This window comes from Ictalurus furcatus, chromosome 19 (assembly GCF_023375685.1).
Source record: "Ictalurus furcatus strain D&B chromosome 19, Billie_1.0, whole genome shotgun sequence".
NCBI classification, from domain to species: Eukaryota; Metazoa; Chordata; class Actinopteri; order Siluriformes; family Ictaluridae; genus Ictalurus; species Ictalurus furcatus.
Window position 1 is genome coordinate 24563200 of NC_071273.1, and position 15000 is coordinate 24578199.

Genomic DNA, 15000 nt, shown 5'->3' on the forward strand with positions numbered 1-15000 from the left:
CACACACACACACACACACACACACACATACACACACACACACGCAGTTTTTGGCTCTCGTAGTTCATCGTCAGCTCTGGCTGTAAGTCCAGTCTGGTCTCTCGTCGTGTTTCTGTTTGTTTGCACCTGCACTAGCTGCCTAATGAGCTGTTTAGGTGCATCATGGGAAAGCTGATAGAGAGAGAGAGAGAGCGAGCGAGAGCGGCCAACCTGCGGCGCTGGCTTTCGTCCCTGTGTGTGACAGTCGGCTCTACACGTCTCTTTCAGATCTCTGAGATCTGGCAAGCTCACATTTCCGACGAGGTTTAACAGCTCATCTTCGTCATTCCCGGTCGAACGTTGGAGCAGGAGTGCGCCTTTTATATTATTTAAGAATTAGACGTTATGAAACGGAGGCCATTATTTCAACTGGATTAAATGAATTGCTTCAAATCTGACTGGAATAATTGATGGAATTATTTAACAGCAGCACTGGCTTAAGCACCGTGCCCGTCGTTGTATACTCACGTGATCTGTTTTAATCGCTCTTATTGTCTGTGTAATCACTGCATCCATGAGTTGTCCTAATGGGCGTGGCTTAATATCCTAATGAGCAGCTTGATTGACAGCCCTGCGTCCAATATAATACTATAACACTTTAGTATTTTATATTAAACGTTCAAGAAAACTGAAAGAAAAGAACTATTGTTAAAGCAGTAGTTGAACTGTCCTGGTGGGCGTGGCCTACTGCTGAGCACAGTGCTGGTGCCAAGGTGCTTGTACAATGTTCAGGGTGGTGTTTGGACCATGTCCAGCATGGTGCTGAGGTGTTTGTACAATGCCCAGTGTGGTGTTTACACGTTCGGTGCTCCAAATGTCAGTTTGGCTTTATGTAAACACACATGACAGGATGCAGGAGAGATGATGGATGATATTAGAGCTAAATTACACAGGAAGTTGAACGTGTGCATCTCACACTCCGCAGATCATGTTTAACCAGTGAAATTAGCTCTGTCAGCACTGGGATTAACAGACACAGTGATTAATGACGGTATTTAGTGTATTTAGTTGCTGTGCTGTCACTGTAACTGTAATAATCATAAACACAGTGTGTTGCAGTATTATAAACACAGCTTTATTTCCATTTAAACAAATAGCTGGTTAACGTTTAGGAGTGGAATTCAACATCTCCTTCACTGGGACCGACATGTACAGAGGCCACGCCTCCTTCACTAAGACTGACAGATACAGATGCCACACCTCCTACACTGAGAATGACATACCTCATACCTCAAACGGTCATGCCTCCTTCAGAGAGACCGACGGTCACAAAAGCCACGCCTCCTTCAATGGGAGTGATAGAGGACACGCCTCCTACACGGAGACTCACAAACACATAGGTCACACCTCCTTCACTGGGAGTGACAGGTACCACGACCACATCCCCTTCACTTGGATTGACAGTCTCAAAGGCCACACCCCCTTCACTGGGACTGACAGTCTCAAAGGCCACACCCCCTTCACTTGGATTGACAGTCTCAAAGGCCACACCCCCTTCACTGGGACTGACACAGGAAAATAAAGGTTTCATATGAATAAATTAATAATGTTTCACTATTATTTGTTTTGTATTAAAATGGAACATACCAAGTTACAGTGGACAAGGGGGTGAGGTCATTTCTAGCTCCTAAACTATTTGACAGTTTGGTATGGGGGGGCGTTTCCAGAGGCTGAACGGGAACAGGGAGGTTGTTTAGATGTCATTTGTTTTCCATGATGGTGTGATGTTATTGATCAAGCCACCGGGGCTCGAAGGCAAATGCCGATCATGTTTAACGAGACTAATTAAAATTCCCGAACATCACACAACAGCCGTGAGGGGTGAGTCTCGTCGATGGAAGTGTTCCATGTTGCATTAAATCTCACACTCTCTGCTCTGAGGGCAGGCTGCTGAATCCTCCTCTCTGCTTCCTGCTGTTTTACATAATAATGGACAATCTAATCTCAAAATTCGGTGAGGGACACTTAAGCTTCAGTCTTTATTCTAGTCCTTGTACAAGTCCCTGTTAATTAGCTGTAATTATAGAAATAATATAAGCTGAGATGTTAAATGATAAGGTAATATTCAAATGATATGAATGTTCTTCTTGTGTTCTTAGGCGATGTGATCGTCTACATAAATGAGGTGTGTGTACTTGGTACGACTCACGCAGACGTGGTGAAGTTATTCCAGTCGGTGCCCATCGGGCAGAGCGTGACCCTGGCGCTTTGTCGAGGATACCCGTTACCCTACGATGCTGAGGATTCAGGAAACACCTTGATCTCACCTCTGGGTCTTATAGGAGACCGCCCCCTGCTGCTTAACGGCCGCAACTGCACCACGTATGACACATATATGGAGTACTTAAGCCGCACCGCGCACTTCCTGGACGACGGCGTCTCGTTGGCGTCGTCAGGGACGGAGCTGATCGCCGTCACCATTGTGAAGGGGCCGGATGGGTTTGGCTTCACCGTAGCGGACAGCGATGGAGGTCAGAGGGTGAAGCAGGTGCTAGAGCCTCAGCGCTGCCCAGGTCTGTGCGAAGGAGACCTGATCGTGGAGATCAACCAGCGGCCGGCCCTCACGCTTTCTCACACACGGGTGGTGGAATTGCTGAAGGAGTGTGCGGTCGGAGCCGAGGCCACCCTGCTGGTACAGAGGGAGCGAGGTAAGGGAAAAGTGCTGAACTCGTGAAGTCTCGGGTTCGATTTTGCTGTCTTGAAGCTCACCCTGCTGCTAAAGCTTGTCTTACTGTCTTTTGATCAGAATGCTGAATATATCAGAGCGTTCGCTGCACGCATGCCAATGGGTGCTTGTTGTGAAGTTATCCTGCTTCCAAAAAAATCATGCTTGATTGGTCAGCCCTGGTTGCTCCTGATAATTTGCTGAGTCATACCGTCTGAAAGCCTCAGGTTGTGTTTCAGACATGGCCGCTGTTTAGTATTCCCTAAACGTCACAGTGCTGTGATTAGCACAGGCACATAGCCTGTAAAAATAGATACTGACGCGCACTGGTCATTTTGACGATGTATTAATATCCTCCAGCTTTATTTCCTCAGTGGGACTCTTTCACAGCAAGTAGACTTGCCTTATAATACTCTAAAGAGATACGCTGCGGTTACAAGCCCCTATCTGTAATTCAAAGATGTGCCCATGTCCAAAGTACAATGTCTACTGTAGATCAAATCGTAAAGATGTTTTATTTCAGTGACGTGTACTTAATTACTTTTACAGCCGTTAAGTAAGTGCTTCAAAAACTTAAATGTATAAATGACTGTAATTACTCTTGATTAGTCCCAATATTTATGACCCTGACTCTTTTTCAGTCCCAGTCTTAAGGGCTTTAACTCTCGATTAGTACAACTACTTAGGATGTTAAATCCCAGTCTTTAGAGCTCTTAGATAGTCCTGGTCGTTACGGTTCTAATGATTGGTTATATCCTGCAATCAAGGCTCCAGTCTTTTTAACACTTGGTTAGTAGTATCTCTTGAGCTCTTATACTTGGTTAGTCACAATCTTTAAAGATTTAACCCTCGGTTAGTCCTAGTCCTCCAGGCTCCAAGTGTTGTTTAATCCTTGCCCACTCCAGTGTTTTAGAGATCTGACTCTTGGATAGTGCTAATATTTAAGCATTATTTCAATCATGTGCCAAGTATTTATGGTTCCAGATCTTGATTCCATTTATGGTTCCCAGTTTTAATTCTCAGTAAGTCCTAATCTTTCAATTTGAACTTTTATTTAGTCCCAGATTTTAATGGTTTAATTCTTGGCCAGTCCCAGTTTTTAGGGCTTTACATCTTATTCAAATTGATGGTAAGTCTTTAGGTTTCTGGTTGTTTGTTAGTCCTATTCTCATGGACTCTTATTCCTGGTCGGTCCCAGTCTTAACAGCTTTAACTCTTGATTAGTCAAAGTCTTTAGGGGGCATACTATTGGTTAGTCCGAGTCTTTACGGTTCTACCTTTGGGTTATATCCAGTTGGTAAGGTTCTTATATTACTGTAGTGCCTGTAATCAGTGCTTAAATGATAGCTGCACACATTTCAAGTTAAACCCTGTTTCTCAGGCTCTAATTCTTGGTTAGTCCCAATCTTTAGAGTTCTAACTGTTATTTCCAGTCAATAAGGCACTGACTCTTGGTTAAACCCCTTTGTTTAGTCTCATTTTTGCCTATTTCAGGCCTTTAGAGCTTTAACTCTTGATTAGAGCTTTAACTTTGGATTGATTAGTCCACTCTTTAGGGGTGTAGGTCTTCTTGAGATTTTTGGTCCCAGTATTTAAGGTTACAGCTCATGACTAGTCCCAGTCTTTAAGGTTGTAATGCTTGGTTAGACCAAGTATATACGGTTCTTATTCCTGGTTAGTCCGAGTATTTCCAAGGTTCCAGCTCTTGAGTAGTCCCAGTCTATAGGTTTATACCTCTTGGTACTGTAAGACCAAGGATCTAACTCTTCTAACTCCTTGTCTGGCTTTTAATTTCGAACTGTCTTAGTTCTAGTTAGTCCCATTCTGAAATATTCGTGGCCACTCCTGATGTTTAGGGCTCTAACTCTTGATTCATCTTAGGATTTAAGGTCCTCATCTGTGGCTAGTTCTGTTCTTTAGAGCACTGGCAGTCATTAGGGCTCTGACACTTGGTTAGTCCCAGTCATTAGGGCTCTGACACTTGGTTAGTCCCAGTCGTTAGGGCTCTGACACTTGGTTAGTCCCAGTAATTATGGCTCTGACTGTTAGTTAGTCCCAGTCGTTAGGGCTCTGACACTTGGTTAGTTCCAGTAATTACGGCTCTGACACTTGGTTAGTCCCAGTAATTATGGCTCTGACACTTGGTTAGTCCCAGTCGTTAGGGCTCTGACACTTGCTTAGTCCTAGTAATTATGGCTCTGACACTTGTTTAGTCCCAGTAATTATGGCTCTGACTCTTGGTTAGTTCCAGTAATTATGGCTCTGACACTCGGTTAGTCCCAGTAATTATGGCTCTGACACTTGGTTAGTCCCAGTCGTTAGGGCTCTGACACTTGCTTAGTCCTAGTAATTATGGCTCTGACACTTGTTTAGTCCCAGTAATTATGGCTCTGACTCTTGGTTAGTTCCAGTAATTATGGCTCTGACACTCGGTTAGTCCCAGTAATTATGGCTCTGACACTTGGTTAGTCCCAGTCGTTAGGGCTCTGACACTTGGTTAGTCCTAGTAATTATGGCTCTGACACTTGTTTAGTCCCAGTAATTATGGCTCTGACTCTTGGTTAGTCCCAGTAATTATGGCTCTGACACTCGGTTAGTCCCAGTAATTATGGCTCTGACACTTGGTTAGTCCCAGTAATTATGGCTCTGACTCTTGGTTAGTCCCAGTAATTATGGCTCTGACACTTGTTTAGTCCCAGTAATTATGGCTCTGACACTTGTTTAGTCCCAGTAATTATGGCTCTGACTCTTGGTTAGTTCCAGTAATTATGGCTCTGACTCTTGGTTAGTCCCAGTAATTATGGCTCTGACTCTTGGTTAGTCCCAGTAATTATGGCTCTGACACTCGGTTAGTCCCAGTAATTATGGCTCTGACTCTTGGTTAGTCCCAGTCGTTAGGGCTCTGACAATTGGTTAGTTCCAGTAATCATGGGGAATCCCCGTCCTCAGCTTAGACTCTGAATTAGATCCAGTCTTTGCATCTCTGGATCTCGGGTAGTTCCCATGGTTAGGGCTCCGATTGCCTAGGGCTAGATTTAAAGCACCGACTCTGAGTTAGTCCCAGTCTAATCTGGATTAGCACTTGTCTTTAGGTCACAGTGTTAAGGCTATCTGAGAGAAGAAGCTCCAGGTAAGATTGCGGGTGCGTTGTGAGGGATAAGTCATGATTTTACATTTCTTCCTGATCCTAGAAGCAGAGGTTGTGATTATCGGAATTTCTTAAGCTGTCACAGGCAGAGCATGTTCTCTTGAGTCACCCTCGTTTGACAAAACACCTTCTTCATTCTATTTAAACAGCTGAGATTTGTCAGATTTTGCAAAGGAGGCACAGCAGGAATGTCAGCAGGAACACAGTCAGCGCACACAGAATAAAGTCGTGTCATTTGTTGGAGTGCTTATTTCATGAGTGATGGTGTTAATAAGTACAAACACCTGAGCGAGAGAGAGAGCTGACATTTTACTTAAAAGTGAGTGCAATAATCCTGCCCTTGTCATGGATAATTAATTGCAGAGAACAAAAATTTGCTGTATTAACAATCTGTGTCTGTCCGTCTCAGTGAAGGAGGTGTGGCCTCTGTGCGTGTCTGTCAGTCTCAGTGAAGGAGGTGTGGCTTCTGTGCCCATCAGTCCTAATGAAGGAGGTGTGGCCTGTGTGTCTGTCCTGTCAATCTCACTGGAGGAGGTGTGGCCTCTGTGCCCATCAGTCCTAATCAAGGAGGTGGGGCCTCTGTGTCTGTCCTGTCAGTCTTAGTGAAGGAGGTGTGGCCTCTGTGCCCATCAGTCCTAATGAAGGAGGTGTGGCCTCTGTATCTGTCCTGTCAATCTCAGTGAAGGAGGTGTGGCTTCTGTGCCCATCAGTCCTAAGGAAGGAGGTGTGGCCTCTGTATCTGTCTTGTCAATCTCAGTGAAGGAGGTGTGGCCTCTGTGCCCATCAGTCCTGATAAAGGAGGTGGGGCCTCTGTGTCTGTCCTGTCAGTCTCAGTGAAGGAGGCATGGCCACTGTGCCTGTTAGCCCTGTTGTGTGTATGTGTGTGTGCATGTGTATGTGTGTGTGTGTGTGTGTATGTGTGTGTGTGTGTGTATGCACAAGTGTGCGCACTAGTATTTTCTGGTGCTCTCTCTTTGATGGACACTTTTTCACTTTACAGAGTTTAAATCTCCTCTTAACCAGACGCTGATCCAATATAACCTCTGTCCTTCAACAGTCACCATCTGATTTAAGAGAGAAATGAGAAAAAAGTGAGTGTGAGAGAGAGAGAGAGAGAGAGAGAGAGAGAGAGAGAGAGAGAAGGGATAGAAACTCAAAGAAGATGAGAATGATGAGAGGTGATCAGACTGCAAGAGCAGGTAAGAAAGGGGGAGAAAATGGGTGTGATAGAAGGGAATGAGAATTGATGTGTGTGTGTGTGTGTGTGTGTGTGTGTGTGTGTGTGTGTGTGTGTGTGTGTGCTAGAGCACTTTAGGCCAGAAGGTAATGAGAGGACATGAATGCTAGTTAATCCTTCCTGATTAGAACGCTGGCTGTCTCACTCACTCACTCACTCACTCACTCACTCACACACACACACACACACACACACACACACACACACACACACACTCACACACACAACACTCAGGAGGAACTCAGTGTGGTTGTGTTAGTTTTGTTTGTGCATATGTCTACACATACATATACATGTGTGTGTGTGTGTGTGTGTGTGTGTGTGAGAGAGAGAGAGAGCCTTGATGTTCTAGCAGTGTGTATCAAGACTCTGTAGTGTTAGAGTGGCATCTGTCAGCGTGCTAAGCTTTGACATGCGAACAGACTGTCCTGTGCTAGTCGTGTGTGAATGTTCCGTCTGTTGGTGTGTGACGCCGTGACTGGCATATGAGCTGAAAGAAAGGTCAACACACACACACACACACACACACACACAGACACAGACTAACTCAGGCTGGAACTGCAGTATCAAGTTCTGTAGAGAACTCAGTCTGCTCTGAAGAAATCACTGAAATTACACTTTAGTTCTTTATCAGCTCCAGGTTCTAGCTTTAGTTCTCTGTGAAGTTGAGGTTCTAGCTGTAGTTCTCTGTGAAGTTGAGGTTCTAGCTTTAGTTCTCTGTGAAGTTGAGGTTCTAGCTTTAGTTCTCTGTGAAGTTGAGGTTCTAGCTGTAGTTCTCTGTGAAGTTGAGGTTCTAGCTTTAGTTCTCTGTGAAGTTGAGGTTCTAGCTGTAGTTCTCTGTGAAGTTGAGGTTCTAGCTTTAGTTCTCTGTGAAGTTGAGGTTCTAGCTGTAGTTCTCTGTGAAGTTGAGGTTCTAGCTTTAGTTCTCTGTGAAGTTGAGGTTCTAGCTTTAGTTCTCTGTGAAGTTGAGGTTCTAGCTTTAGTTCTCTGTGAAGTTGAGGTTCTAGCTTTAGTTCTCTATGAGGATGAGGTTCTAGCTTTAGTTCTCTGTGAAGTTGAGGTTCTAGCTTTAGTTCTCTGTGAAGTTGAGGTTCTAGCTTTAGTTCTCTGTGAGGTTGAGGTTCTAGCTTTAGTTCTCTGTGAGGTTGAGGTTCTAGCTGTAGTTCTCTGTGAAGTTGAGGTTCTAGCTTTAGTTCTCTATGAAGTTGAGGTTCTAGCTGTAGTTCTCTGTGAAGTTGAGGTTCTAGCTGTAGTTCTCTGTGAAGTTGAGGTTCTAGCTGTAGTTCTCTGTGAAGTTGAGGTTCTAGCTTTAGTTCTCTGTGAAGTTGAGGTTCTAGCTGTAGTTCTCTGTGAAGTTGAGGTTCTAGCTTTAGTTCTCTGTGAAGTTGAGGTTCTAGCTGTAGTTCTCTGTGAAGTTGAGGTTCTAGCTGTAGTTCTCTGTGAAGTTGAGGTTCTAGCTGTAGTTCTCTGTGAAGTTGAGGTTCTAGCTGTAGTTCTCTGTGAAGTTGAGGTTCTAGCTTTAGTTCTCTGTGAAGTTGAGGTTCTAGCTTTAGTTCTCTGTGAAGTTGAGGTTCTAGCTGTAGTTCTCTGTGAAGTTGAGGTTCTAGCTTTAGTTCTCTGTGAAGTTGAGGTTCTAGCTTTAGTTCTCTGTGAGGTTGAGGTTCTAGCTGTAGTTCTCTGTGAGGTTGAGGTTCTAGCTTTAGTTCTCTGTGAGGTTGAGGTTCTAGCTGTAGTTCTCTGTGAAGTTGAGGTTCTAGCTTTAGTTCTCTATGAAGTTGAGGTTCTAGCTGTAGTTCTCTGTGAAGTTGAGGTTCTAGCTGTAGTTCTCTGTGAAGTTGAGGTTCTAGCTTTAGTTCTCTGTGAAGTTGAGGTTCTAGCTGTAGTTCTCTGTGAAGTTGAGGTTCTAGCTTTAGTTCTCTGTGAAGTTGAGGTTCTAGCTGTAGTTCTCTGTGAAGTTGAGGTTCTAGCTGTAGTTCTCTGTGAAGTTGAGGTTCTAGCTTTAGTTCTCTGTGAAGTTGAGGTTCTAGCTGTAGTTCTCTGTGAAGTTGAGGTTCTAGCTTTAGTTCTCTGTGAAGTTGAGGTTCTAGCTGTAGTTCTCTGTGAAGTTGAGGTTCTAGCTTTAGTTCTCTGTGAAGTTGAGGTTCTAGCTGTAGTTCTCTGTGAAGTTGAGGTTCTAGCTGTAGTTTTCTGTTGTGTCCAGTTTCTGTGTGTAGTTCTCTATCAGGTCCAAGTTCTCTCTCTAGGTTCTAGCTCACCTATCGTTCTCTATAAGGTCAAGAATCTGGTTGTAGTTATCCATCAGGCCCAAAGTCCGGTTAAGGTTATAGTTCTCTATCAGGTCCAGGTTCTTGCTTTAGTTATCCATCAGGTCCAGGTCCTTGGTGTGGTTCTCTGGTAACAATTCTGGGTGTTGTTCTATATCAGGCCTGAGTTTTGGCAATTGATATCTAATAGCTCCAAGTCCTAAGTGTGGTTCTCTATCACACGCAGGTTCTTGCTGAAGGTCCAGATTTTGACTACAGTTCCCTGTCAATTCCAGGTTCTAGATTTCAAAAACTTTAGCAGTTTAGGTTGTGTCTGTAGTCCTGCTTCTGATTTTAGTTGGGAACCAGGTTATAGATGTAGTTCTCCCTCTGGTTTTTGTTCTGTTTATAGTTCAGGTCAATGTTCTGGTTGTAGTTTTCTGACAGGTCTATGTCCTCACTTTAGTTCAGGAACAGGTTTTATCTGTAGTTCTCTATCAGGTCTGATATTTACTCTAGTTCCCCCTCTGGTTTAGGTTCTGTGTATAGTTCAGGTGGGTGTTAGTTCTCTACCAGGTCCAGGTTCTGAGTGTAGTTGTGTATTAGGTCCAGATTCTAGCTGTGGTTCTCCATCAGGCCTAGGTTCCAGCTGTGGTTCTCTACCACCTGTCATTCTCTATAAGGTTGAGGTTCTAGCTATAGTTCCCTATCAGGTCCAAGTTGTTTATGTGGTTCTCCATCAGACCAAGGTTGTAGCTATGGTTCTCTACCAGGCCAGGTTCTGAGTGTAGTTCTCTATTAGGTCCAGGTTCTGAGTGTAGTTCTCTATTAAGTCCAGGTTCTGAGTGTAGTTCTCTATTAAGTCCAGGTTCTGAGTGTAGTTCTCTACCAGGCCAGGTTCTGAGTGTAGTTCTCTACCAGGCCAGGTTCTGAGTGTAGTTCTCTATTAGGTCCAGGTTCTGAGTGTAGTTCTCTATTAGGTCCAGGTTCTGAGTGTAGTTCTCTACCAGGTCCAGGTTCTGAGTGTAGTTCTCTATTAGGTCCAGGTTCTGAGTGTAGTTCTCTATTAGGTCCAGGTTCTGAGTGTAGTTCTCTACCAGGTCCAGGTTCTGAGTGTAGTTCTCTATTAGGTCCAGGTTCTGAGTGTAGTTCTCTACCAGGTCCAGGTTCTGAGTGTAGTTCTCTATTAGGTCCAGGTTCTGAGTGTAGTTCTCTATTAGGTCCAGGTTCTGAGTGTAGTTCTCTACCAGGTCCAGGTTCTGAGTGTAGTTCTCTATTAGGTCCAGGTTCTGAGTGTAGTTCTCTATTAGGTCCAGGTTCTGAGTGTAGTTCTCTATTAAGTCCAGGTTCTGAGTGTAGTTCTCTACCAGGCCAGGTTCTGAGTGTAGTTCTCTATTAGGTCCAGGTTCTGAGTGTAGTTCTCTATTAGGTCCAGGTTCTGAGTGTAGTTCTCTACCAGGTCCAGGTTCTGAGTGTAGTTCTCTATTAGGTCCAGGTTCTGAGTGTAGTTCTCTACCAGGTCCAGGTTCTGAGTGTAGTTCTCTATTAGGTCCAGGTTCTGAGTGTAGTTCTCTATTAGGTCCAGGTTCTGAGTGTAGTTCTCTACCAGGTCCAGGTTCTGAGTGTAGTTCTCTATTAGGTCCAGGTTCTGAGTGTAGTTCTCTATTAGGTCCAGGTTCTGAGTGTAGTTCTCTATTACGTCCAGGTTCTGAGTGTAGTTCTCTATTAGGTCCAGGTTCTGAGTGTAGTTCTCTATTACGTCCAGGTTCTGAGTGTAGTTCTCTATTAGGTCCAGGTTCTGAGTGTAGTTCTCTATTAAGTCCAGGTTCTGAGTGTAGTTCTCTACCAGGTCCAGGTTCTGAGTGTAGTTCTCTATTAGGTCCAGGTTCTGAGTGTAGTTCTCTATTACGTCCAGGTTCTGAGTGTAGTTCTCTACCAGGCCAGGTTCTGAGTGTAGTTCTCTATTAGGTCCAGGTTCTGAGTGTAGTTCTCTACCAGGTCCAGGTTCTGAGTGTAGTTCTCTATTACGTCCAGGTTCTGAGTGTAGTTCTCTATTAGGTCCAGGTTCTGAGTGTAGTTCTCTATTAGGTCCAGGTTCTGAGTGTAGTTCTCTACCAGGCCAGGTTCTGAGTGTAGTTCTCTATTAGGTCCAGGTTCTGAGTGTAGTTCTCTACCAGGTCCAGGTTCTGAGTGTAGTTCTCTATTAGGTCCAGGTTCTGAGTGTAGTTCTCTATTACGTCCAGGTTCTGAGTGTAGTTCTCTATTAGGTCCAGGTTCTGAGTGTAGTTCTCTATTAGGTCCAGGTTCTGAGTGTAGTTCTCTACCAGGTCCAGGTTCTGAGTGTAGTTCTCTATTAGGCCCAGGTTCTGAGTGTAGTTCTCTATTAGGTCCAGGTTCTGAGTGTAGTTCTCTGTTAGGTCCAGGTTCTGAGTGTAGTTCTCTGTTAGGTCCAGGTTCTGAGTGTAGTTCTCTATTACGTCCAGGTTCTGAGTGTAGTTCTCTACCAGGTCCAGGTTCTGAGTGTAGTTCTCTATTACGTCCAGGTTCTGAGTGTAGTTCTCTATTACGTAGGTTCTAGCTCAGGTTCTCTAACTGATCCCGAGTCCTCAACCAAACTTTGGAGTCCTTCTGCACTCTAAAAGTATGATGGTGGTGTTGGTGATCTGCTGTATCCTCAGTGTCTGGTGGAGAAGAACTGCACCGCTGTTCTTTTGCAGAACCAATACAGGAGAGTAGAATAAACATCATGTCTGATTGATGAGTTGTGTTTGATGTCAGTTCTCTCTCTTTCTCTCTCTCTCTCTCTCTCTCTCTCTCTCTCTCTGCCCGTCTCATACCATCTGTTTTATTTATTTTCATTCTGTCATCATTCATTCTCTTTCGGAATTTAGACCTGACCCATTTTCTCATTTGTGTTCTCCGGCTCTGTGAAGCCGATCAGAACGTAAGTCTGAAGCAGATTGTGGTGTCGAGAGCGTCTGATCCTCCGTCAGCAGCTCTGTAATTGCTTGCAGATGGTGTTTCGGTTAAACTGGCACCGTCGCAGCGTTCCGAGTCCGAGTCAGCGTTCCGAGACCAGACTGTCTCTCCGCCTCTCTCAGACCAACACGTTCCGTCTCACCGCACGCCAAAATCGCTTCCTCACCACAGCGCCATCTGGTGTCGCCTTTCAGCTGCTCTGTGCACCGATCATAAATATTCACCAGAACATCGGATTTACAGTTCTTGTCGTCTTTTCCTCTTTTCTGGCCACAAGCTTCAGGACACTGAAGGTTGCAGGATGAGCTCTCGCAGATCCGTGCATCCACTCTCCAGAAGAACTTCTGCAGCCTTTAGAGCAAGATGTAGTTACGGGGTGATTTCGCCGTTTACAGAACACAGCTAATCCTCTGCTACATCAGTCAAGCAAACGGGTTCGTTCTGCGAAAGTGGGCGGAGCTTGGCTGTTTTTTGGGGGGTTTTTTTTAGCACCGCGTGCCATGCCGTTGTGGTAAAATAATCAACAATTACAGGTTTACTTTGAAATGAAAGACTTTTTATCTGTTTATAGTTACCTTTAACGTTCTGTGAAACAAGTTAGTTGTTTATAACAGCTTTAAACATTGTCGTAATCTCACCAGCTTCTCTTTAATCAGAATTGAGGATCGCGCGCGTGTGTGCGTGTGTGTGTGTGTGTGTGTGTGTGTGTGATATATATAATGAGAAACACTGTGTGGAAGAGCGTTGCATGGCTCCAGGTTGCTTTAGGAATACAGATCTCTCCGTATCGTCTCACCAACGTGCTAATGATCTGCAGCAGCTGTGATCTTGTCATTAGGAGAAATCCGAGTCGTTCATTCACCGAGTGTGCGTACAGACTACAAACAGGCTGATAATTACTTCTGCAGCGCAACGGCAATATTCACCAACGCTCGCCATCCCGCCGCATTCGCTAGTTATTATTCACAGCACTGCGTAACACGATACCTCATTAATACAGTGTACGGGACTGTACAGCCGCTATACGGCGTACGGGACCGGTCCGTGACTTATACGGCCGCTATACGGCGTACGGGACCGGTCCGTGACTTATACGGCCGCTATACGGCGTACGGGACCGGTCCGTGACTTATACGGCCGCTATACGGCGTACGGGACCGGTCCGTGACTTATACGGCCGCTATACGGCGTACGGGGCCGGTCCGTGACTTATACGGCCGCTATACGGCGTACGGGACCGGTCCGTGACTTATACGGCCGCTATACGGCGTACGGGACCGGTCCGTGACTTATACGGCCGCTATACGGCGTACGGGACCGGTCTGTGACTTATACGGCCGCTATACGCCGTACGGGACCGGTCCGTGACTTATACGGCCGCTATACGCCGTACGGGACCGGTCCGTGACTTATACGGCCGCTATACGGCGTACGGGACCGGTCTGTGACTTATACGGCCGCTATACGCCGTACGGGACCGGTCCGTGACTAATTGTGAATAATTGTACACAAAAATCTTCATTTTATTTCCGTGTGCTCAAATTCTGTAAAACAGCGCAAAGCAGATGACATCGTATTAAGAATTAAGAGGAAATATTTTGAATACGATCAAATTTCTCTTGATGAGACTTTTATAAAAACAAATATACGATTATTATACACCGATTTTAGATTTATTTTATTTTTTGTTCTCAGATATTTTGTGCCTTTACATAGCCTTGAGAGGCCATGCATTATTATTACTATTATTATTATTATTATTATTATTATTATTATAGTGCATGGCCGCTTAGGGCTTCCCTGAAAAAATGACCACATTATCCGCTAAGACCATTTACAACTGAACCGTGTAGGAATTGGCTTAAAAATGACATTTATTTGTAAGTTAAATAAAATTAAAAATACTAATAACCTCAATTTATTCACGTAAATGAATTTATTTTTAGTTTAATAACGAACCGCACACTATTCCTCATAGAACCCTACATTCGAAAGGATCCTGGACGGGACGGTTTCTTTGGGAACCGAAATTGGTTCTCACGTTCACACCCAGCAGTCCGATCGTTGAATCTGAATCGGAGTCAGATTGATTCTTTCGGTTTGATTCGGTTTCTAACTACGTGTTAGGTCTGAGGTGAATGTAGGGTCGAAAGGTTCCCTGTAAAACGCCTTCACTCGTCCTCCGGAGGACGTGGCGTTTCTGCAGCGCTGCGGCGCTGTGCTTTGACTCTGCAAAAAACAAACAAACAGACAGACAGAACGACTCACTTCCTGCAAGTGAGTCGATTCAGAGTCGACTCGCTTGGAAGCGGACTGAGACCTCCTCGCTCAGACGCTCTAGGAGACGCCATCAGATTGCCGGAGTGTGTTCTCAGCTGTCTAAGGCCCCGCCCTGAGGCAGAGAACGCGCCAGACACGTTAAACACCGTGTACGTGAACGAGCTGTGCTTCGGGACACAGCCACAGTCATGGGTTCGGTTGTGATGTTACGGACACGTCACTGAACTGAGGAAACACGTGATACGTCTGACTCAGACGCAGCAGAGAACATAACGTTTTTGTACGGGTTCATGGTAATTGCCTCGAGGCAGTCCAGCTTTAATAGTCCTGTTTTTTTTCTCAGGTTTTTAATCCAAGCCGCTTTGTAATTGGCACAGATATTACTCTCAGAGACGGGCATCCAGCCCGA

The 15000-nt window shown here is 44.9% G+C and overlaps 1 protein-coding gene across 2 annotated transcripts in view; it reads left to right on the forward strand.

Moving 5' to 3' along the window:
• The window catches only part of magi2a (membrane associated guanylate kinase, WW and PDZ domain containing 2a), a 134236-nt gene that overhangs the window by 104438 nt on the left and 14798 nt on the right, over nucleotides 1-15000 (forward strand). For both annotated transcript variants that reach the window (XM_053650780.1, XM_053650781.1), the window contains one exon: nucleotides 2139-2687. In XM_053650780.1, coding sequence (XP_053506755.1) covers nucleotides 2139-2687 — 549 coding nt within the window. The remainder of the gene's footprint in view (nucleotides 1-2138; nucleotides 2688-15000) is intronic.